This window comes from Centruroides sculpturatus, unplaced genomic scaffold, assembly GCF_000671375.1.
Source record: "Centruroides sculpturatus isolate CEXI.00-Female unplaced genomic scaffold, Cexi_2.0 scaffold623, whole genome shotgun sequence".
Classification (NCBI taxonomy): domain Eukaryota; kingdom Metazoa; phylum Arthropoda; class Arachnida; order Scorpiones; family Buthidae; genus Centruroides; species Centruroides sculpturatus.
In genome coordinates, this window is record NW_019384836.1 from 109,723 (window position 1) to 135,930 (window position 26,208).

Consider the following 26,208-nt stretch of genomic DNA (forward strand, 5'->3'; position numbering starts at 1 on the left):
TTTGATAAGTTACAGCGGGAATTAGTTGCATGATGTAGAAAGAGATAAAAAGTAGTTTAAAAAATTCTTTGTATTATTTATTCTGTGCAATTATGCACACAATAAATAATAAAATAATCTGCTTTCGAATCTGACTTTTTTCCATTACGTAGTTTAAATAAATTAACTGATTTTTAACAAGACATATTTCACCTACAACTAGATGCAGGTACATTTATATTTACATTTCGTATAATTTGTTCATGTAACTTATTTATAGATCAGGGGTGTCCAACCTTTTTGTTTCTCTGGGCCACATTGGAAGAAGTCATGCAGTTTTGTGCAACAAGTACTGTATAATATATATACTTGTGGCACAAGTATATTTTGGCACAACCCTTAAATATACTTATATATTTTAGGATTAACATGTATAGATTACAGTAATAAGTATTAAAACTTTATTACAAAAAAGCATTTTTAAAAAATTTACTTCTACAGACTCTTTTAATTTATACTTAGAAATAGATAAATTCATTTATTATAAAAGAGACAAACGAAAATTTATTTGAAAAAGAATAATTGTTGTTTTATTTGGGTCTCTAATTAATAAAAAAAGACAAAAAACACCATTTTAAAGTGCATTTTTATTCGGCTAATATATTTATAAAAAATTTGTAGCTCANAGAGTAGCTCGTTGAAGTGTTTAGTGATCTTAATTAATAAAGAATTATTCGTATCATATAATCTGGCAAGTTAAGTCATTTATAATGCATCATGGCTTCTAAAAAAACAGAAAGGCGATTTCAATTGAAGCAAAGCAAGAAATCATCAGGAGTGAAAGTTGACAAAAACTTTCTTGTCGAATGGGAAGAGGTTCAGGAGTTTACCAACACTTATTATCCAAACAGAGCTGAGGCCAGCAGGATCAATGACCTCTACGATGACACCTTTGTCCGTCATTTCCGACAGGTGTTAAAGAAGAAAGAGAAACAGACCACCTTGGTCATGTTTTTCAAGAAGCCAGCGGGCAAAAAACAAAGGATGGAACAAGAGAAGTTGACCCTGCAAGTTTCGGTAGCCTCTCCTGAATCTGATTCCAATTTAAAAAACAATAAAAAAAGACCCGCTGCAATGTGTAAAAAGTCTGTATCTGTACGAATGTGTAAAGAAAGTGTTCTTCCACCTTCTCCTCACATCTGACTACCCGGCATAATTGGTGCCTGCTCCATTTTCATTTTTTATGGTACAGTACGGTTATTTTATGCTGCGGAACGAATTATGTTTTAACATGTATTTCTATGGGAAAATCGTTTCGTATAACGGACGTTTCACTTAACGGACGTGCACCTGGAACGGATTAAGTACGTTGTACGAGGCACCACTGTACTTGCTTCCCTATCATGGTCGAGCCAGTGTTGCCAGCTAAAACATGTAAAGTACTATTTAAGTAGCCAAGACATAGCCAAATATTGTAGCGCTACATCACTAGCGGACATTTGAATTTATCGACTAGAACGCGGCCAGTTAACCGAGATGACGGTTAATCGGGGTTAGGATAATTGATGCTCTACTGTATTATTGTTATTTTTATCTATTCACGCACTGTTGAGATTCAGATTAGTTTGCCAGGTTTGCATTTTATGCTGTATATGGCAGTAAATATGAAACAAAAATTGCATGACGAGTTAACCAAAGCCTTTTCAAATACTGTATACATTTAATTCAATACCTGTTACTGGTAAATTGATTAAAAACGCATAGGCACTTCTTAATGGCTGGAAGCTAAATATTTATTTGTAACCATTACCGGTATGTTTATATATTCACATATTAAACGCTTAGAAACGATTATATTTATATATATTATAAATTTATTCTAGGAAACATTTGAAGTCATTGACAATTACAATAAAATAGAAAATTTAGAAATGCTTACAGGAATTTCGTCTGATAAAGAAATTGCTGAAAATAAGATGGACTTAGAGACTGATGTTTGTTATGATGATAAAATATTCGAAAGTATTCAAACTGATATGTGTGATAATATTGAAGATAGTAACAACAGTAATGAGGTAAGAATTATTTATGTATTAAATAGTCATCTGAGTGAATTATTATAATGTAGATGAAATGTGATGTGGCAGATTCCATTTCTCAACTTCTGTACATTATTCTCTCTAAAATTTTAATTAAACTAAACAATTACTTTATAAATTACAAACGATTATTATAACCAGATTAATCTATTTGCTGAGTAATACATACAGAATATTAACAGAAAACTCTAAATGGCAAAGCTGTAATTTGGAAAATTATCGAATAATATAATAATTACTGACGAGCATGTTATTTATTGTTAGCATTTGCATCCCTATTATCAAAATTAAGCTTTTTCCCATTTTCTAATAATTAAAAATATCAAAAGTTTTAAATAACAAATATTATTTTAAATGATGCGTTATAGAAAAGCAACAGTTCGTTCATGCTATCCGCGCCCATTAGTCGATATACTATTTGTCTCTTTTCACTAAATTCAAATGTGACAGTCTAAATGTCACTCTGTTTTTATTGAGTAATCTAGTCAACGTTGCTTCCCTTAATATGTAATATGTCTATTTAATCGTTATTCGAAATCGCAAATTAAATAGCATTTTATAAATACTTTTACTTAAATTTTGTTAATTTTGTTTCTCAGAAAACTGATTTCAAATAAATACTCATATTAAATTAAAGATATTGTCCCATCTTTTTAATTCTTCTAATTATTTCATGTAGTATTATTCTGGAAAGCTTTTAAGCTTTGCAGAATAATACTAATAAAATCTTTTAATACTTTTAATTCAACTGAAGACATTAAAATGCTTTCAATTGAATTAAAAGTATTCAAAAGTTTTATCTAGCAGCTATTTAATTAATTAAACACTTTAACGCCGATTCACGAGAAAACTCGTCATGTTTACATAGCGTTACGAAAAACTCGGTAGTTAAGGCCACTTTTGACAATTTTTTTTTTCAATTTTTGGAATGTTTTTAAATCCACAAACTTTTGCAAAAATTTTTACCCGCGCAAAAAAATTTTATCGCGATTTTAATCAGCCTTTGATAAGGCTCGATTAAGGCTTAATTGTTTTTAATGGGAGTTTTTTTACCAAATTTAATTAATCGTTTTAAAGTTGTAGTGCACGGATTTGATTTCGGTAAAGTTATTTAAAGCTGCTTTCTGATGTCAAAAACGACCTCCAATAGTTTTNCCTAGTATTCACCCTACTTTAAACCCTTGTCCTCCTGAGACATCTCAGAATGCCCCCAGAAATCCGACTCCAGCTGTACTCAAGGTCATCCAGCTGTGTAAACAATGACTCATCCGTGTTAAATTTCGCAGAAAGGCGAGACAAAGGAACTTAAACTTCAAGGCCTCTTCTTTAAATTTAACGCATTTCTTTTTCGTTTTTTTCCAGTTTTAAGTATTTTTTATGCTTAATTACATTATAATTAAAAACAGGTGGTTGTTAAGGGGTGCTCTAATGTATTGGACAGGATTAAAGAGATGGACAGAATTAAGGAAGTAGCTTCAAATTTGGGTTACCGCAAAAGTACAATTCAAGGGCTAATAAAAAGTTATAAAAGAGGCAATAAGGTTAAGAACCGGAGCTTTTCAATTTAAGATCACCAAATTTAAGTATAATAAAAACTTTAGGGTCATCATGAAGCAGGTTTCAGACAGAAAACGCTTCAAAATTTTTTACAAAAGATGTCCTAATTTATACAGTATTTTTAGAAACGATAAGGACAAGCTTAAGAAAGAAGAAACAGCACGCGTGTATAAAAGTCCCTTTGAAAACCAACAGCTAGAAATTATGAAGGACTATATTGGAGTCACTAGACGAAATTTGGCTATTAAGCTTTAAGAACACACAAAGGACATTAGTAAAGGACATTGTACTACGGTTTTGTCAAGTATGGCATAAGCAGAGACTTCAGTACTTAAATGGAATGAAGCATCTATGCTCAAGACGTTGCGTCCCCATCATTGGCTTTGCAACATGAAAAAATTGAAATTTATGAGTAAATTAAGGGATGGCTGTATCAATGCAAGGGATGCTGAAGGTTTAGCTACGGAATAGAAGTTCTTTGTAAAAGTTAAAACACACAAATTCTTAGTTCCTATCTGCCCTTTTTTAATGTGATGCTTTTTGATATATATATATTATGAATTTAATCCTTTTGTGCATTTAATCTTTTAGGTTTATTTTTGTTTTTAGTTTTATATCGCCTTATTTTATTATTTATATTAATGTGGCTTCAATCTACTTATTATAGTTATTTGTATAGTGATTGGTTAATTTATTTTACGTTTTAATTTTGAATATTTAATGTTCGAAAGTTCCGTTTTAACGCAATTTTCAAAGTTGTTCGATAGCCTGTCTCCTGATGATGGCCTATTCCATTAGGCTGAAAACGTATGTGTTTTGATAAATATTTCTCAGCGTTATAAGGTGCTAAATGTTTTATTAAATGTTCCACAAGTGAATTTCAGATGAGTTTGTCTGTAGTTGTACTGAAAAATATTTAATTCTTTTTTTTCTGTTCGATTGGTAGTGATTATATTTTATTGTGATGATTTTTTGATTATTTATCCTTTTTCTATTTTTACATTATTTCCATAGAATTTAATTCACAAATATTCATGAAAATACTGAATAGCCTTTTATTTTGTTTAGAAATCTAATTTTCACTTTAATGAAAAAATGACACATTGAATTATTTATTTGTATAATACATATTAAAATATCTTGTAATAGATATAAATATAATTTTACGAGTGTTTTGTATAATTTTCAAATATTTTTTTAGGAAAATGAAAATAAGAACATATCACGTGACAATGAAGAAGTTGGAGCGATAGGATTTTCAGTCTATAAAGAATATTTTTATGCTGGATCAGGTTTTCTCTTCAGGATATTCTTATTACTAATTTTAGTTGTAGCACAATCTTTTGCAACTTTCAGCGATTATTGGCTTGTCAAATGGTATGATATTTTTCTGACAAATATGAGTTTATTCATGTAAACGGGTTTTAAATATTAGTTTAATTAAATAACATTACATTATTTATGTCAAATGCATTTCACCATAATAAGAAGTTTCAGGCATCATCGAACGAGCTTTACTTGTGTAAACGGATAAATTTAATAGTTTCATCTCGAAATATTTCTATGTATAGTGTGTGGTTTATGTACCCACATTTTGGCAATCTTTGTGTTGTCTGTCTTACCTACAAGAATTGACTTCGATGAGAATTCTAGGTGTTTAAGTTTTAATGTTGTGACAACAGTTGTGAATCGAAAGACTGGCGTGAGTCGTTCTGTATAGGGAATCAAGAATAAGGAATGAGGGGAAATAAAAAAGACAAAGGACCCAAAAGTAACTGACTCGAATTTAGTAATTATAAATAAGCAACGCTAAGATTTACCTCACAAAAATTGTTGAATGATAAAGTACCAAAAAGTACCAATTATTTTAGCGTCTACCATACAGCAAAAATTAGGAAAACTGTAATATCTCGATGTTAACTGTTAAGACACAATGTTGAATCGAAACCCAAGCATTCTTTACGTTTTATTTTGTGTCCAGTAACACTTTGAAACAGCATGTTTATCTTCCTTTTGTCAAATCATACACTACCTAGGTTCTATGTTAGTTTCCTTGACAAAACCATCTCTTTCTATTCTTTATCTGTTGCTAAATGAGAAAATCGTCCATTAGTCCTACAGCATAAAATTGGCTCGAAATCCCAGGCAATCGTTACGATTCCATTGATTTGCTTTTCTTTTAATGCAGATGCTCCGAAAACAATCGTTTAATCTTTTGCTGTTATTTTTTGATAATACTATTCTAGAATAAATTGAGAGTTGTAGGAAAAATTTTATTACTCCTTCATGGCATTTTTGAAATGGAAGCAAACTGTTTTCCTGCCTCATTTTTTTTCTTTTTACTGTTTCATTTAATTCTTCGTTTGAAGAAAGTCTTTCACTTAACCTCTCAATAGTGGAATAGTCAGGTATGGTGCTATCCCAAAGTAGTGGAGAATAAACGTGAAAAATTTTTAAAGTATTTCTCCACGCATTTTTTCTCATTACCGTTTCAGAAAAATATTTTGTAAACAGTTATGTCTAGTAAAGAAAAGTCTTTTTTTTGTTACATAATTAATTTATTATATGTTTTTTTACGATAGTTTTTGGATAGTTTTTGGCGATACCCCAAAAAATTTAACAGATATATCTGTCCCTCACCATTGCAAAATGATTGCCCTGGACGGATATATCCGTCCCTCACTATTGAGTAGTTAATATAAGCAAAAAGTTTGTTTTTCCAACAGCTCATGAATAGTTTACATCCTGTTTTAAAACCCGTGTAGGTTTGTGTACCCACAATTTTCATCCAACACTGTTTTGTAAGTGAGACAGATAACTAAAACATTGGCAAAAACATTGGGTACATGAGCTGACAAGACCATCATAATTCACCATTCAAAAGAAAAGTCTGAACAAAATTTATAGTGCAACAGAGGCTGAGTGGATAAAACCTGTGAAACACTAGTAGATGGTTATCAGTTTGTGCTTAAACAACAGCCTAGTCACATGGAGTTTTTTGTGTTTTCTTAATTAACACTGCTAACACCTGAATTGAGGCTAGTTCTTTATAGAAAGTCCTAAGAGGCATTTCTGTCAGCAGATTTAAAGTGTAACTTTGTCTGATACAAATATACCAATCCTAATTGAAAAAAGATTTAAAGAGAAAAAACATAGTCTATCTTATTTTAAATAAATTCGAATTAATTCGTTCAATGTAGTAATTAGAAAACGTTAAAATTTTTGTAATTTTAAACTGAAAGTCAGGAAAAAATTCAAACTATATTTATAATATTTTCTAAACAAATGATGCTTTTATTACCAAAATATTTCAAATATTACTTTTAAAGTACATCAGTAATAATAGCATATTGGCTATATTTCTTCACTGAGATTTGGAGTGTGCTGTAAGAATATTACAGAAATACATTGAAATACATGATCTTGTTTCTGGCTTAAGCTTTATAGTATTAGAGTTTAATGTGTGCTTTCTAAGCAAAATCACAGAATGTCAGCATTGCTGATATTGACAAATGTTTCCAGTGAAGTTGATCTACGAAAGCATCAGTTGTAATGATAGCAATAATGTTCAGACTTTTCATCCAAGAATAAATTATAAGAATGTAGCTTAAATTTGCACTGAAATCATTCTATGCATTTTGCAATATTTACTACCAATTGACCATTTTATATGTCTTAACAATACTGTTCAGTAAAGTTCTTATTGAACGGATTTAAGTACTTATATTGTATTCGTGCATGCTGTAGAAATGTTAGGTTAATCAAAAACTTAATTGTTATATTGTGTTTAATTTTCAGGTTGAATAGCAAACAGCTCTATACAGAAAATGTAAATAATATTGCAAATATGACGTTTAAGTCGACAATATTTAATAAGAGTGAAGATCAAGGTTTATATTATAGTGAAGAATATAATGTATATGTTTACTTCGGACTAATATGTGCAGTGTTTTTTACAATGACGCTTTCTGTATTATTGTTGTATAATTTTTTCGTCGCTGCATCTGTAGAGCTGCACAAGAATATGTTCCATTGTATTATTCGAACTCCGATTTCATTTTTGGATAACAATCCTGTTGGTATGTAAAATTAAGGATTTCATTCTTTAATAAGTTTAAGAATGCTCAATTCAAATTCGTTTATGAGACGATTTTCAAAAAACATTAAAAAGATTTAATAAAATTTCGTTAATAAAAATTCGGTGGTTCTTTACTTGTGTATGACATTTCATTTCAAAAATGAAATGTCATACACAAGTAAAGAACCACCCCTTTGGTCAGATGGATGAAGAGTAAGACGTCTGTGTGTCACCGATTCCTTTTAATTGGATGTTTCTGTTTTTTTAAATGGCGTTTTTTACCTTTGGCGGCATGAAGCCTAAAAAGGAAGGCCTGTCGCCATGGATGTGTATGTGTAAAGTCTGGAATACGAAATAAATGGTGGTCGCTTTTGGACAGACTTGTTTTCGATGATTAATACACAAGTAATGTCGGAAATTGAAGCAGGGAAGTTGAACAAAGGCACTTTTCTAAAGATTTCTGCTAAAATTTTGTGAAATACTATTTAGAAGATATGTCAAACATTCTACTCCATTTCGTTTTCCTAAGCATATTTACATAACAACAGCTCAAATATATTAAATTGCTCTACTTATATACCAAGAGCATGTCAATTTGAGAACTGTCATTCATACAGGTACACTGTTAGGTATATGCGGTATCCTATAAATAATGATAATAATAGAATACATATATTTACATAAGTTTTTAATTTAAATGATATTTCATATTTTTATATATTCTAGGAAAAATTTTAAATCGGTTTTCCAAAGACGTAAATAACTCGGATGACCTCTTACCTATCAATTTTTATATTTCGTTAAAAGTAAGTTTACATAATTTTGTATATTTAAATTTGTGAAAAATAAATTTAAAAGATAAAAATGTATGTAAAATATGTGGTTACTAATAACTATTTATGAATTACATCCAATATGTTTTGTAACAGCAACGTGAAATGCAATAAATAAAGCATGCAATATATGCTGCTTTTATCCTAATTACTGCCAATGTGAATGTACTAATTTGAGCCATAAAAAATATTTTGTATAATATTCTCATGTACAGTACAGCCTACTCTAAATTTTTAAGTATTGCGTATCTTCTGGAACTTAGTAATCGATATTAACTCTTTTATTTAAACAAATGCACATTGGAAATAATTGTGATTAGTGTGAAATTTTAATGAATGAGAATCTTCTGTTCGTGTTTCTGAAGCTTGACATAAGTTTAGTTATTATTTTTTAATTAAATTGTTGTATAGTAATTTGTTTTTTTTTTCAACGTGCGTTTTCATTAGCTTTTCAGTAATTTTGACTGACAGCTGAAATAGTCATGGTATAAAACTAAATCTTTTTCGAAACCTTAGATCAATTACAGAGAAGTCGATAATTCGCAGAACTTTTCAGAATAGGATCACTAAGAAAAGGCCTTTTATTGTAAATAGGGTGAACAGAGTCAAAACGTACTTTATTGGTTTTAGAAAAGATAAACGATTACTTATGACAGTGAAAAAATCTATATACAGTAAATCTTATGCTAACTTAGTTTGCACAACGCATAAAACTTTTTTATAAATCAGTAATTGAAAATTTTTTGGCAATAAAACTCATGTTAAATAAAATAAATGTGTGTTTTCAATATGTGGAAGACTGCAACATTGGTTATTAATTTATTGTAGCAGATAGGATGATAAAGATTTATATTGCTATATACAGAACTGTCAAAATTTATTTAATTTTATGTATCTAAGCTGTATAATCTGAGATCAGTAATTTTCTGTATAGGGCTAATTGCAATAATTTACTATCTTCCATATAATTGCAGAAAAAAGTATGGCTAACTAAGACATCCAGCTCGGACAATCTTCATCTTTTGTTAGTTGAGTTTGAATGTAATTTATTGTATATACACTCAAAAATATTATTTTAATATTAGAACAGCAAGACATTCTGTATGCTTACAACCGCACAATTCCAAAATGTGCTTTTCAAGATTTGAAACAGATTTTATATTGTAATTGTAGAAAAAGTAGCTTCTTAGGACATTATATAATTTTCCTAAAATTATTTTAGAAAAAGTATTTCACGAATATTGAAAGGAGTTTTTCCTGAAATTGAAGGAATTATATGTAGTTCGATAATAAAGAAGCGCACTGCAAACTACCCAGCGTATAAATTCTAATTTTCTGCCTAACAAGAAAATACCCGTGAATACAGAGGGTGCAGCCGAAGTTCAAACATTAAACTTGTACGGCAAGCAGAAGTACACGTTGACGTTTGAACTCCCAAGTAAAACGCGTTGCGCCACACATTGACGTCGAGCACTGACTCATGGGATATTGTTGAAAAATGGCGAACATTTAACAACGACGAATGTTACTAGCGAAAGTATATACACAAATTAAACTACAGTATTTTAAAGTATTTATAGGATGTTTAATAATACTAAATAATTATTTTTAATTAGCGTCGTGTCTCCTACTGTACGATAGGACGATAGGACTACCTCATACTTTTGTTAGGAGGCTTATGTAAATCCGAAAACAGCTCGCGAAATTATTTTTAGAAAATGTACAAACCTATTACGCTGTTGATGGTAGAAGATGCTGCGAAAGAACAAACCTACTCCTACAAATTTATGATAAGCTATTACGAACAGAAATAAATGTAAATTCTCTAAGAACTATGCATCGCTTGCAAAAAATTGAATAATTAAATGATTTCTAGATTAAAATCGTCTGTTTCTTCACAATATTATTCATAAATGCTTAAATAATCATTATTTTAATAAAATACGTCATAATTTTATCTCTAAACACGAAAAATGAGAAATTTAAGCCAAAGTTCTACTCACCATGCTAGATGTAGCAAACGCCATAACGAACCTTGTACAATTGCTAGATGAAGGCGCTCGACATCCAACGTTCACGTTTTGAGCTGCAAACGTCGGCCGCAACCTCTCTAATATAAAAAAGCAGTTTTTTACAATAAAAACATAGACAATGATAGAAATATTATTTAATTTGTAAATTATAAACTATAATTATTTATTACAAAATACTTCATATACCTCTTTTTGTAATAATTAGCATACTCAAAATCTTATTATATTATACGCCTTTGTAGAGAGATTAATGTTGGTTTGTTCATGAGACGTATATTATGCAAAGTCAAATGCTATTATTTATCACAATCGATCTTATCACTACTTAGTTTAGCACCGATTTCGTAGAATTAGACGAGTAAACCTCATACTTTCCTACGATTCATATTTCCAAATATTTGCTAATTTTTTTGCAATTTTATCGCCAGTAAGCACAAAATAAACAATTCTATCGTTCTTTGAGTAGATATTACATGAATAATTCTAACGATACTGAAGCGAACGCTTGTTCTAATAAAAGACACAAATAGGCAAACAAAACTAGACATATTCATACGAAAGTCTTAACATTTACAAGTCGTAAATGTGAACACGTGAAGAAAAGTGAAATAATAAAAAAAGTAATATGAAGTAATGGAATAGATCAGCGTTCAAAATACTTTTTTCGGTTGTAAATGTGAGAATACATGCAAGGTTATGTTAGCCCTGTAATTGTCGAGTCGTGAGATTCGCTCAGTGTCACTGAATGGCGTTTAGGAGAGTCTTGGTTGCGAGTGGGGAGGAACGTTATGGCTAAGTTCGATCAGGGTCCGTATAAATTGATTGAGTGAACAAAAGCATTTTCAGAAACCTTAGAATTTATAGATATACTAATGTAATAGATTTACTAAGTATAAAGCTACAAAACGAAATAAACTATGAACTAAGTAAAACTATAAAGTAAGGAATAGGAACGACCTCTAAAAGATGAATAAGAGAGTTTACAATAATGTATAAAAAATTACCTCTAGATGATGCAATCCAAATGATTTAAAATATGGAGAAGTCTATCTGATATGGAGAGAGAGGAAGGCTTCCTCTGTCTCCGTATCAGATAGACTTCTCCATATTTTAAATATAGAGTAGCGAGACGGGACTTCAATGCCTGAATGCTTCTTTTATGCGAGAATCTTCTGTCCCCTTCTATGTCTCTTCTAGGGCGGTCTCATATCGCAATGTCAGTTTCTCATAACTGCCTGTCAAGTATGGCAAGTTTCCTTCGTTGTGGACTACTCTGAATGATAGGAATTTGCCTCTTTTATCTCAGATTTCCTCCAATTAGGTTTCTGGTTTTATAACACCTGAAGACATATTTTATCATCAGACAGGTATTTTATCCTCACTCAGATGACAGATGTTTTTCAGAGATGTGTGATAAGATTATTGGAAAGGTGTGATAAGATTTCGTTTAGAAGAAAGCTTTAATTCCGTTTTTCAAAAATGGTGAAAACTGTGTCAGTTTTAACGTTAAAATTTTACTTTATTTCATTAATTTTATAAACTTATTTTTTCTTATTGAATAAAATATATCTTACTTGTAAATACTCACATAAGTAAAGATGTTTATATCTCAGGCGACCTCATTTTACGAATTCGGTAGTGATGTAATTAGTTCAAGTGCAAAAATGTAAAATACGCTCAGTTTAATCTGACAAACTTTATCAATTTGGAAAATAAATAAAACTCAATGACAGTCATGATGATTGCTATCCTGGTTTTGCAGTTATTAATTAAATAGCATATAATGTGAGGGATGCGATGACGAAGGCGCCCTTTAACAGCAAGAAGGAGAGTTAGTAGTCAGTCATATGAGGAAAGAGTAGTTGTTCCACTGTCCCGCTGTAGTTGTACTGTTGGTAGATGGTGATCCTGAACGGACAATAAATATATTGTTCACAGTCTCTCCCTTTGTCTGTGTTATTGAGCATAGTCACAACATATGATAAATTCATTAATATTGTATTATAAATAATATTTGATGAGAAACTTCAAAATTACCTGTGATATTTGAATAATGATGGACTTGTCGCGTGTTGCAATAAATTCCCATTAAAATACTAAAATAAATAGATATTATTTCCTTTGATATAATATTGATTTACATATAAATAGTAATAATTCAAATAATTTGTAGCATACTAAAATAATAAATACGTTTTCATTTATTAGCATTTTAAATTGTTATGTTTTAGACATTTTCTCTGATCGCTGGAATATGTGTTCTTCAAGCAATCCTGTGTCCTTACGTTCTCATATTGATGTTGTTGCTTTCAATAATATTTTATGCTATATCGACGATTCACAGCCGTGTGCTGAAAGGTATAAAACTTATGGAAGGAAAATGTAAGTGTATACAACTCTCAATTGTTTAATAGTTTATTGTATTTAACTGAATGTCATGAAACTCTTTCACAACTCATCACTTTACATTCTGTAATTGTACTATACAGTTCGAATGTACTTAATTTTAACAGCAGTTTCAATATGCTTTTGATTGTAAATGTACTTCGTTATTGACAGAACTCATAATTAAAAATTAATTTATAATAAAAAATTGCAATGGGACACGTGCATACTAAAAGCAACACATAACTAATTGCACATTTATTCTGCAAAAAATTTAAAAGCGTGCTTAGCACTTTGTTGCGTTTTCCTTTTGATAAAACTTAACAATCAACGTTTTACTTTTTTTGGCAGAATGTTTACAATGTTCTGTTTGTGTTATATTATTTTAGTTGTGATCAGTTGCTTCTGAGATTTATGTATATAATGTAAGCACGTATACATTATATATAATATACGATTTTATATATTTAAACTTCTTACAAATTTATATTAATTCACTTGTAAATTATTTAAAAATTAAAAAAATGTAAATTTAAAACTTTTTGCATAAGGGTGTTATGTAATTTAAGTAGAGAATTGCTAATCATTTGCTTTTTTAAATACACTATGCAAACAGTTGTTATATTTAATAAGGTTTCACTCAAATAATTAAATTTTATATAGAATTTCTTTTAACAGCAAGAAGTCCAGTATTTTCTCATCTCAGTGTATCTCTTTATGGACTGACAACAATTAGAGCATTTGAAGCTGAACATAAATTTAAATCCACTTTTAGTAAGTATCAGGATAAGCACACTGCAACGTGGATTGTTTACCTCGCATTAAATCGATGCCTTTCTGTATATGGTTACATCATCTGTTACATAAATGTACTTATTACTGTTATTATTTTCATTTTATCGATTTATCCAGGTGGGTATATTTAGTTGTTTATAGTGTATAATATCAGTAATTTTGAGTTTATAATTGCAACTTTAGATGATGCAGGAAGCCAAATTGGACTCGTTATGAGTTATGGAGTATTATTTGTTTTGTACTTTCCCCTCCTTATTAGATATTCATCTGAAGTAAATTTTCAGGTAATACATACACATTTAATTCGATAGTGTATTCAATGTTAACCTTCCTGTTATGTGCATGTATAATTTAGAAATCTGGTATATTATTTTTTTGTTTTCTCTGGAAAATTACATGGGGTAGTCCTTTCTCTAGTGTATTATCCTTGCCATATGCTTGGAACTCATATACTGAATGCTTCCAGGTTTAACCTAATTATGCACCAAGGCATTGACGTCCTTTGCTATAGAGGAGGATAGCTGCGCACGTTTTCTCAGTTATATGCAGCTGCAATTGTACCTATTATTTTGATCATACAGGAACTGTAGGTCATAATGAATAATGTTTATTTTTTATTGTAGCGAAAACTAAGCTACTTAGTTGCTTCTCAACATATTTGTACTAATTACGTTTGTGTTCAGCATTCGGAATCAGTGTAAATTGTTGTGACCAAAACGTTATTGGCAAAAATATATGAAATATGTTTTCTAATCAACTAGTTACTTCAGATTTACTTCAGTGAAGTTTCCTTTCTAGACTCCGTCGTCTGAGAGTTGGTTTGGTGAATTAAGCACGACTCGAAATTGTTCTAATATACGCTCGATGGATACCCACCTTACCACTCAATATAGTCAGTATATACATTTTATTTACAAATTTATACAAACTATTTAAGTTGGAACCATAGGGAATACAAAGCGTGATGCCTCTTGTTCCAGTTTGGATTTTTGGAACGATTGAGTTGTCGTCTTGGTCAGTCGTTAAATTGGTTCTACCTGCACGGATCGTTTAGTCTCAGCACTTACCTGTCGCTGGGATATCCTGCAGAGGAGTATACTCAATTACACTTTCTCTCTAACCTCAGCAGGACTTTCCAAGTGTCTGAGGCTCTTGTGCTACCAGTCATGAGCTATTTTTCACTTCAATCTTGCTCGCTCTCCAATTTTAAAACTGTTTAAACGGGAATTTCCTACAAATGACAGCTTTTTCTTGCAAACAGCTTTCACCCAGTTCCACTTGACTCGGATATGGATGGACCTTACTTTCGCATTCGCCAATCCCTGATGTAGGTAGTCACCCACTTGTTTACTGCCAGGTGTTTACCACCTGGCAAGCAGTTTATGACCAGACCATTCATATCTAATTAGCGAGGTCAGCGCTTTCTTCTTTCTCTTTCTGTTTACAAGCCAATACTTTACAACTTCGATTCCGTTTAGCTTCATGTTTGCAAAAATTTAATGACCGCCTGTTTACAGTGTTTTATTCTCAGTGTAACAGTAATTTTTTACTTATATTGTAATTTATCACTCAAAATGAATACTTTTTTTTAAAAATTACTACAAATTTTCAAGTTACGTTATTAAATTGTTTATGTGCAAATATTATATTTATTTTACATATAAAGGTAGTTTTGTTACTTACGAAAAAATAAGTCTTTTAGGAGTTTGCTTAAAGTTAGGTTTAATAAACAGTCATAGTCAGACAATATAATATTTCATGAAAAATTTTAATAGAAAAAATATTTTTATTAAAATATAGTCTACATTTTGCATAACACATTAAAATTTATGGGAATAAAGCTTGATATTGGAATTTGGTTTTATTTTTAAATTTAAAATATAATTTATTTTAAAATGCTATTAGACATTTACTAAGTAAAACCTTTCTTAAAAATGGAATATTTCCATATAAACAATATTGAATTTTCTTTAAATAATTGTGTGAGGGACGAACAAACCCACAATATAATGTTATTTTAAATTTGAATTATTAGAAACTTTAATCGATTAAATTCGAACGTTTTATCGAGTCAGGCTAAAAGCCATAAAATTTATTTCCCACGGAGTTTGTTCCTTGTTGAGTCGAATCAAGTTAGTCAGGGATGTGTCACCAGGAACTTTTGATGGAGAATCCATATTGGACGTGCGACCGTTAAAGGCCATCACCTGACCTCATGGAAAAAACCCAAGAGGAAAAAAAAAGAGAAAAGAAAACGATCCCGAGGTCAGTCGTCATCCGAAGTCCCTCTACAGAAGTCGTCATTCAAGCCCGCCCAACCAAGTCGTCCTCCAAACCATTAAAACCGTGCCCCAGGATTAAAACCGTAACACCGAATTAAAACCGCGACCAGGATTAAACCCGAGAAAAACATTCGTGCTGGATTAAGCCTCTACACTCCTCCGTGCCTCCACCCCAGTGAACGGACAAGATTCTGATTCAAGATTCAACGACAAGATTCAAAGAACTGTCCATCAAAGAACTGTCCATTCAAGATTCAAAGAACTGTCCATCGACAAGGTATTTATCAACCCGCGATTCGGTTGTAAACTCTCTCTCTCCGCGGCCTAGTATAGTTAAGAACAATAATATGCCGATAGTATTTAGTATCTCTGTATAGTATTTAGTTCGACTTAATTAAAATCGTTATTTATTTGTTACTATGGAGTCCGAGTAAGTTACTTCCGCGTCTCTCTCCTCACCTCTACTCCGAATCCAAGCGCTCACACGCTACCGCTCGCGAATCTTTAGACGTAACGTCGCGATTTCCGAGTCCCCCAGAGACTCGGTGGTGTCAGATTCAGTCCTCCTGACAGGGCGCCAAAGAGGTGCCGACCCTACGGTCACAGTGGTGTCAGAGCGGGATAGAATTTAGAAACGACCCTAGATAACTCGAAAAAAAAAAAGAGAAAAATGGAGACAAGAGGTGAAGGTCGGGCGCGAGGAGAGACAGCAGGAGGTGCACGAGCAGAGCCCGCAGGAGGAGCCGCGTTAGGCGGATTAGGAGGCATGATTCCGTTGATACCTTCCTTTGCGGGGGACACAGAGGGCCTTAAGGTCACCGATTTTTTTGAGTCTTTAGACGAAATCGCAAAATTAACGAGTTGGAGTAAAGCACAATGTTTAGGAATCGCAAAGTTAAAATTAACGGGGATAGCCCGGGAATTTGCATGGAAGGATGCAAAGATGCAGGAGGTGGTGACGTATGAGGAGTTCAAGAAACTCATGATTAAGCGATTTGATAGAGAGCCAATTTCTTTACGTTTACAAAAGTTCCATGCCTGTATCCAAGGGCGAGACGAAGATGTACAAACCTATGCCGTGCGATTACAAACCCTGGTAAGGGATACGATGGTAGAACAAACTAGCGGGGATGCGCAGGAAAGGGAAGTTATCAAAAGATGTCAACAAAAAGAGAGGGACGAAAGATTGCTGGTGCAATTCCTCAGCGGCCTAAATGAGCGCATAAAAAGACAAGTGATGTCGCGAGATCCGGAGACATTCGATAAGGCGGTGCAGGCAGCCATCAGCGAGGAAACTATTGAACAATTAACGGCGAAATCACGAGCGATAGTCAGGAACATAAACAATCCTATCGAACCAAAAAAGGATCCTAGCGGAACCCCTCATAAGCAATTAGAGGAAACTTTAGCAGAAATTCAGGAGCAATTGAGACGATTAGGAACTCAGGAAAGAAGTCAGGGAAACCCTTCACGCAGAAATCCCATATCTTGGCGCCCCAGAGCTTATGGCGACCGATCTCAATATCAATCCCGAGGACGACGGGACGACGACTCGAGAGGGACCCGATATCCTAACTGGGATCGAAATAGAAGTGAAAATAGAGATGCTGCATATGCCCCCGAGATGGGACCCGGAATGTAGCAAGGGGACAGAGAAGCGAAAGAGTTCGAACAAATTCCCAGACACCTAGGAATCAGACCTACGGCAGAATTAATAAAGTAAATTGGTGGGAACGCAGAATTGTTTTATAATTGCTTTTAAAATTTCAGTGAAACTCGTAATTTGAAACATATGTATTAAAATTTAGACATTTAAAGTTATAAGTAAAAACTTAATATTATATTTATATTTTACTAAATTACATCTTGTCCTACATAATAAAGTAAGTGAGTACATTTTCGCTTAATGATAATCAAAAAACAATGAAAAATACTTCTACTTTTGAAAAGGATATAAATTTTACAATTAAAGTATACATATTTATAGAAAATAAAATAAATTTAATTGTATATTAGTACCTCAAAAATTAGAGTGAGTTAATAAGAATGAAAAGTAATAACAAAAAAAAAAAGATAAAACTAAATATGATTCATGTAAGTGAGTATCTTCATACAAAATACTTCTATTATTAGTTTTATGAAATTCTACACATTTATTATAACTCTGGATAATACATATTGTTACTTGATTTAGTTTTATGCATTTTCCTATTACAAAAGAAATCAATTTTCCAGATGAATTCTGTAAAACGTATACTGAATTACAGCAAATTAAAATCAGAAGCATCTTACGAAAGTTCGTGTGATAAAAAACCACCGGCGGATTGGCCACAAAAAGGAGAAATTCATTTTGATAATGTTTCTTTACAATATTCCAAGGATAAAAATATTGTTTTGAAGAATTTAACATTTTGTATTCATCCGGGAGAAAAGGTAAATAATTCGAATTCTAACAAGTGTTGCTAAAAATTACTGTCTGAACCTGTTTTTAACTTTTATGAATCACAGATAGGAATTGTTGGGAGAACAGGAGCGGGAAAAAGTTCTATAATTGCTTCGTTATTTCGCATGATAGAGCCATCAGGAACAATAACCATCGACGGAATTGACACAAAAGATATTGGTCTTCGAGATCTACGTAGTAAAATATCTATCATTCCTCAAGTATATAATAATTAATTTGATGAAAAAACTTTTCATTTATCAATAGTTTTATATATTTATTTTAAAAATTTGCTTTATTTGATTTATTATGTAAAAATGTAATTGTGAAGTAAGATAAAAAAAATTTAATAATATATTTTTCAGCTGACATGTAAATTGTTTAATTTTTTACGTTGTTGTATTAACAATTCGACACAACAACGCCATAACATGAAAATCGCATTCTCAAATGAATATAAACACATTTGCTTATTAGAATAGTTTTTAAATTAGTCGATACAATAAGAAAGAGCAAAGTATATAATAAATAGTGTAATTGTAAAGATATAATTTTCAACATTGATATTTTGAGCACTAATTTGGTGTTAGATTTGAAATTCATTTATTCAAATTCACTATTTTGCCTTGCATGTGTGATGCTAACATATATTTTAAAACATTAAATTTACCTTAGGTAAATCTAACCCAAAGCAATATGCATAGCATTTTTTTCTTATTTAAAATCCTTAGTATGGCTTTGAATACATATACAGTCGACCCTCCTATAACACGGTAAATACGTTCCGCTTTTTATGAATTTCATGTTCTATGAGTTCTTAAATACATGAGCCAATCACAGCCCAGCACATATGAAGTTTACGGACTGCGGCTGTTTGAAAGGTTTTTTTCCATAAAATTAGTCGATCCTAGATTAATTTGACTCAACATTTCCAAAACACGTATAATTTTTTGGGAATAATCCATATAAACTATGCTATAAACTAAAAATTGTAGGGTTACTTACCGAGTGTGCACCTTTCGACAACGCTATTGCTTAAGCTTGATTTCGTCGCGGAGCGGCGCATTGAACGGCGGGCGCGTGTTTCCTGATAAAGTATTTTTCTGCGAAAAATTTGCTGAACTTTGGANGATACTTATATAAGATAAAAGTGAGAATATTCCTGCACACACTGAAGTGCGCAGAAATACTGTGATTGAAAAGCTGACACTCAGTCTACTGTTTTACATTGAAGTTACTGCAGTCTACAATTCATCCTCTGACTTGCAGATAACCTCGATTAATTATTCTTAATTCGATTATCATATTTATATTAACAGTTGAAATTAATAAATATAATAAGAATGTTTTCAAGACGTAAAGTTTTAAGTTTGAAGAAGGAGATATGTGTGCCCTGTTTACTATCTTCGTTTACGTCAGTCTCCATGGTGTACAGACTGGACTTTTTTATGTCTTGCTCCTGTGACAGGAAATCCAACGCTTACTTGCAGAAATTTATAAACTTTTATATTTCCGGTATTGAAATATATTGTTGGATGCATTCGTTTTTTCTTTTTTGTATGACAATTCCTTATATATCGGACAGAACGCCTTGTTATTCCTGGTATGCGGTCGTCAAGTATGACATATATTCCACAGTTACCCTTGTCGTTATTATCTTGACTGCGGCTGTAATATTCAGTATTGTCAAAAGAGTCAAATTGAGCCCGAAGATACAAATAAGAAAGTCGTATCGTTTTGCTACAGATCAATTATTTTCTGCTATCGGCAATATACTGTTTTATACAGTAATTATTTCTGTGGGTTTTACGGTATTGACTGTTATTTCAGAAGTTTGTTTATTGTATGCATATTTGGAAAAGGGAAAGTCTTATACGTATGAGCTACTTTTCTGCTGCATCGAAGATGGTACGGCTGCTACTTTTATTGTTGGTGGAGTAATATACTGTTCTCTGTTCATTGTCTTGCTTATGCATACTTTAATGAAAGCATTTGAAAAAGTCTCACAAGATTTGTATCTATTAAAAAAGAGCAGTCCAAACTTGAAGTCTGAATTGGAAGAAATTATAATACAACACGACAAACTTTGGAATTTTACAAATCAATTCAATGAACCATTCATTTACGTATTAATAACTTTATACGGCACTTTGTTAATAGAAACAAGTCTATTTTATTTTGTTTTCAGTTATACATTAAGTGATTTTGGGTATAGAATTATATGTTTTACATTCTGTTCCGGTTTCACGATCTATTCTACCGTTTTTGGATTTTTGCTTTTTGTTTTTACATTTACTGTAATATATTTTTGCCAAAAGTACGAAAATATGTAATATTTTAAGGTTTGCTGTAATTTGTAACATTTCTTATTTCAGATGCAAACATCTTTTCAAGATATAAGAAGGTTCGCTGACTGTGATTTAGGAATGAAAGAAAAGTTGAAGGTTCTTTGCTTTTAATGTGTTACTTTACTTCTAAAACAATTATTATATTTATGTATAAATCTATAATATAATCGAGACGGGTTGATAATAATGATAATAATAATAAGTGCAGAGCCCAAACGGTTAGGAGTTGAAAGTTGAAATTTGGCACATAGATAGGGTACGTCACGAAAACGCACACTAAGAAGGGATTTTTCGAAATTCCCCCGGTTGAGGGAGAAAGACAGGATTAAGGCATAACACTTCCATCAACAATGGAAGTGATAAGTAACAATAAAAGTTTTAAGTAACAATGGAAGGGTCAACAATAGAAATGTTACGTAACAATGGAATTGTTACGTAAGAGAAAGCGACGTGCAATACGCAGATGCAGTTTTTTTCATTTTTGCGAGAAATCGAACATATTTTTAGACCCATCTAAAATTCTCTAATTAGTCTGGAAACAAGAGGACCCAATTCTTGAATTCTGTGAAAACGGGTAAGGTTGACTGTAACGTAATAATCTTTATCTTAGTTATCGTTACTTTTGCCCGAGCAACGCCGGGCCCACCTGCTAGTTATGATATAATAATAGACGTAAATTCTTTTGTAGATTCTGAATTTTTTGAAGAGATTTGGTAAAGAATCGCTATGTTTGACATTCAGAAATTACTTCAAAATTACTAAAAAGTTCCCAGAAAAGTAAGTTATGAAGATGGTTTTGTAATATACAGTAGACCCCCTATAACGCGGGTTCCTATAAACGGAGTTTTCTATAACGTGGCAAAAAAATTGCGACAGTATTCGTATAAAGACGCTAAAAGGGACTCGTAAAACGTCGTCGCCAACTCGTGTCACGACAGGATTGGTGGAATCTAGACCAATAGTGGACGAGCAGCTGAACTACTTTCCGCCATCCAGCGCCACGCTACCGAAAGTTTAAGCGGGTAAGTTGAGTTTACTATCGTCTGTACAGTATGTAAATTAGGTATCGTTAGTCTAATACAGTACTGTAATTTTATACATTTCTTGTGAAAAAAACATTTCTTATTCAACGGCCATAAAAATTCTTAATCTCGAGAAGGGAGTTAGAATGGTCCAGCAACTACACAGGCTATAGGCCCCGATTAATTATATATGAACTTCTGATGCAAATTGAAATTCACGTTGTTTTAATTCAAAAGTTTCTTCCGAAAAGTGTTAGATAGATGATCGGCCGACTCTATTGCTCGCAGGAAAAGTACGATGTACTGTACTTTTCCTGTGAGCAATAGGTAATTTCAGGCGGATAGCACATATTTGAAATTAAATAAATTTAAAAAATAAGATCAAAAATTGCAGCCCGGCATCGTGACAATGTCACAATAAATAATTATTCGTTAGAATATTAATCTTATATTTAAAAGAGAAGAATAAATCGACACAAAACGGCGTTANTTTTTAATTACCTTATTAAATTAAAAATGCCTTTTTCAATTGTATCGGGGTCGCGGGACACTTGGTTTTTATAAAAAGAAGTCGCCACCCGAAAAAGGTTGGGAACCGTTGACTTATAGTATATTGCAAAAGTACAAAACGATTAATTCAATACTGTTTTTGTTTCTATTTTATACTATTTTATATATTATTCTTATATTAGTCAACAATAATATAATACAAGAGTCATTTGTTATTCATGGTTTTTAAGAAACTATCATTCTTCTTAAGAAAGAATTCTTCTTGTCCCATTGTAGCAAAATTAACAAACATTTATTTCGTTACTAGTTAAATAGCAAATTGAATTTAAAACTATACGTAAATTGACTAATTTGTTGGCAATAAGTTTGTATCCCTGGAAATTTAAATACACCGGAAATATGTTAATAAAATAAGTGAAAGTGTTAAATACAATATCGATAATTTACTAAGTGTAAATACATCGAACAACTTGTAAAACAATTGATAAAATAAAAAAAAGCTTTAAAATATAATACTATAGCAATTGTAATGCATACAATTTCATACAAAAAATGTAAAACGAATAAAATAGCATGTGTATTTTTCAGGATCCAATGTTATTTAACGGTCCACTTCGAAGAAATATCGATCCTTTCAATGAATATTCAGAAGAAAAACTTTGGCAAGCTATAGAAGAGGTCAGAAAGAAACAATTCTTTTCAACTACATTTCTACAATTATATCTGTTGAATTCTCTATAATGGCTAAATTTAATTATCATCTATTTATTAAAAAAAATCTCAATTAAAGGTGCAATTAAAAGAAGTTATCAGTACGTTGCCTGGAGGATTGGATACACATTTATCAGAAGGAGGACGAAATTTCAGCGTAGGGGAAAGACAGTTAATTTGTCTTGCGAGAACGATTCTTCGCCAGAATAAAATACTTGTCATGGACGAAGCAACAGCCAATATAGATAAAAGGTGAGAATACCACAAATTTAAAAGATTATTTAGTTTTAATATAAATTAGTTTAGAGTATGGTTTTTTGTAGAGAATTGTTATATATTTTTCGAAATCTAACTCGAGATCCAGATAACAATTAACAACAGTTTAATAAATACATAGAGGTTAAACACAAGGGAGATTAAACGATGTCTACCACGATAACCATTTAAATACATTGCGAGAGCTAAATACCTGATTTGCAAGACAAAGGGTGAGAGTTTACAATAAATGCATAATACCTCGTGTAGACAAATACTTGTCTTGTAGTGTTGAGACAGCTTTGGTGTAGTGGCTGGGAATTCTTTAAAGCCTATTCTCAGAGGAGATACCGGAGACAAGTCAGTGAAAAACAGAAAGGTGACAGACATTGATTTTTTCTATTCTCTTCTGGGAGAGTGTTTATCTTGAACTTTCGGTCTTTGGCCCTCTTATCTCGTAAAGTCCTTCCAATTCGGCGGTGTAATTCTCTCACGAGACGTAAATCTAATGCTGCTTCCTACCTGCAGCTGTGTGCTCTACGTGTGAGGAATGATTGCTCAACAGGAAAATTATATAAACAACGGGAGGTGTTATTTCTTTTTGTCACTACCTTAACTATATCACGAGAATGTTACCTCAGCGATTTTTCTCTCCCACGTATTACTGTAACAAAAATATTGTTTGATGTCTCCAGGCTCTCACAATTTACTGTAGTGTGAAAAGGATTCCGCTTCATGACAAAGTCAATTTGACTGTAGACATTTGCATAGAAATCTGACCTGGTAATGAGGTTATCCATTTACAAAAAATAAACAGTCATTGAAACCCAAATCAGACTTAGACTCAGGTCAATTCTTTTGAGTCTATATGATAATACATTTGGTACTGTTCGACGGTAATGATTTGTGTTACAAGTGCTGTGCCAAAAACCTATCATGCAGAGAATAAACATAAATCGCGACTACTAATGACCAGAGTGGCTTACTTGATGGGAGAAATGCAGCATTTGTTATCTGGCATAAAGTTTCATCATGCCATTTGAAATGAATTTTTCTTAATCTCGGCGTGCAGTTCATCTTGATAAAAGTTCGGTGTTTCTAACTTACGTAAGTGTTGTGCGATTTCCTTGTTAACCTTGTTAGTCATTTTGCTTAACTTGTTTAAATTCTTTTTTGAAGTAGATAATGTTATATTAGTTTGTTTTGGAATTATATCGACCCACGGATTCTTTTTATAAATGTGCTTTTAAGGCTAGAAGGAGATTTATGAAAAATCAGTTATTGAAAGTTAATAAATGATGTTTCTCAGGAAGTTGGAATGTGTCTTGAAGGATTTAATTTTGTTATAATCCACATTTGTCTTTGTATTGCACCAATTGAAAATGATAAGTTATATATCCGGTATGACAAAGTATAATCGATTGATGTTTTTTGGTTATGCTAAATACAGTTAATTGCCCGAGATAAAAATAAACTATAGTTTCGAAAAGTTATCAAAGAACGGTTATAGTTCTAAATCTACTTTTTCCACCATCAATGTAGAGTCACCTTTTACCATTGCTAAACTAAAAAATGTTTGATCTATAGGTATGTTGATAGAAATGTTTATTTCGATTTCAGAAACAAAAGTTTCCACGTACGCAATGGATGAATTAATCGTATACAATATTTACATTAAATTTTAACTAGATGACTAGTAAAGCGAAAGCAGTTATATTAGCCTTTCATCTGATTGTTTCCTACAGCCATGTGATCTACTGAAGTGGAGTACAGCAGGAACGTCGTAGTTCCAGTTTACAGATCTAGCAACTTTGCTACAGGTGTGAACTGAAACTGTAATGTTTCATATGCTCTTGCCTGTAGACGAATGATTGAAAGCAATGCACACTGGTAGATAATGCAGGCTCTTAATTCACCAAAGAGCGGTCCACGTAATTTCTGTTTGATTTGTACGACATCGAAAATTGTTATTGGTGAAATTCTTTTAATAAACTTGTTTCGTATTGATTTCCGAGAACTTAATTCAATGTAACACATTTTCTACGCAGCAAAACATGTATATTACGGAATCTTTACAATCAAGTATACATAATGGAGAAGTTTTAATGGCAGTTGTATCACAAATTTTACATAGTAATATTTCGTACTAACGTTTTTTATACGTATATATTTTGTGTTATGATGATACAGATATGTAGATTCGTAACGTACTTTTAATCCATTATATGTCAAGAACTGATTCCTGCATACAGAAAATAATTCGAGAAAAATTCAAATCGTGTACCGTGTTGACAATAGCCCATAGATTACATACAATTATCGATTCGGACAGAATACTGGTAAGTTTCTTTTGTTTATAATATATAATAATTTGTTTTTATTTACGCATTTGAATCTTTTAGGTTTTAGTTAATGGAAAACTTGAAGAATTTGATATGCCTTATAAATTACTGAAGAATGTGAATGGTACTTTTTATAATTTGATAAAAAGCACGGGAGTTACTTCAATGGACTAACTATTTAAAATTGCTGAAAATAAATATAATGTTCAATAATGTATGAAAAGAACGAGATTATAAAACAATGGATTTTCCTCGATACCTTTTGTAGATTTCGTGTTGTTTTTATATTAACCACTATTCGGAATCATCTGTTTTAAGTGCAGTTTCCGCATGTTATCCAGGATATAACATTGTTAAAATCTTTAGTAAAAACTATTAAAACTTAAGCAGTATTTGTGATTCCTACTGTTAAATTTATATATGTTGAATATTAACGTAATCAGTAATATTTTGACAATGTTGTTGAAACTTTTAGAATAGTTTATTTTCAGAAAATAAGTAAATTTTAAAGAAATATAAACAAGAAAAAGTAGTTA

At 31.7% G+C, this 26,208-nt stretch overlaps 1 protein-coding gene across 3 annotated transcripts; it reads left to right on the forward strand.

The window, feature by feature from the left end:
- Positions 1–1,460: 1,460 nt before the first annotated feature.
- Positions 1,461–26,208, forward strand: LOC111630210 (multidrug resistance-associated protein 4-like). 3 transcript variants are annotated; one of them, XM_023374278.1, is made up of 14 exons: positions 1,461–1,791; positions 1,863–2,054; positions 4,837–5,012; positions 7,434–7,714; positions 8,440–8,519; positions 12,811–12,961; positions 13,643–13,876; positions 13,943–14,043; positions 18,277–18,474; positions 18,550–18,705; positions 22,953–23,042; positions 23,155–23,327; positions 25,564–25,669; positions 25,733–26,208. In XM_023374278.1, the coding sequence occupies exons 2-14, from the start codon at positions 1,911–1,913 to the stop codon at positions 25,844–25,846; spliced, it is 2,004 nt and encodes a 667-aa protein (XP_023230046.1). In that variant the 5' UTR covers positions 1,461–1,791; positions 1,863–1,910; the 3' UTR covers positions 25,847–26,208. The 3 variants fall into 3 exon arrangements, with proteins under 3 accessions (XP_023230046.1, XP_023230045.1, XP_023230047.1); XM_023374277.1 differs by having other exon boundaries at positions 1,461–2,054; XM_023374279.1 differs by lacking the exons at positions 1,461–1,791; positions 1,863–2,054 and adding an exon at positions 4,380–4,478.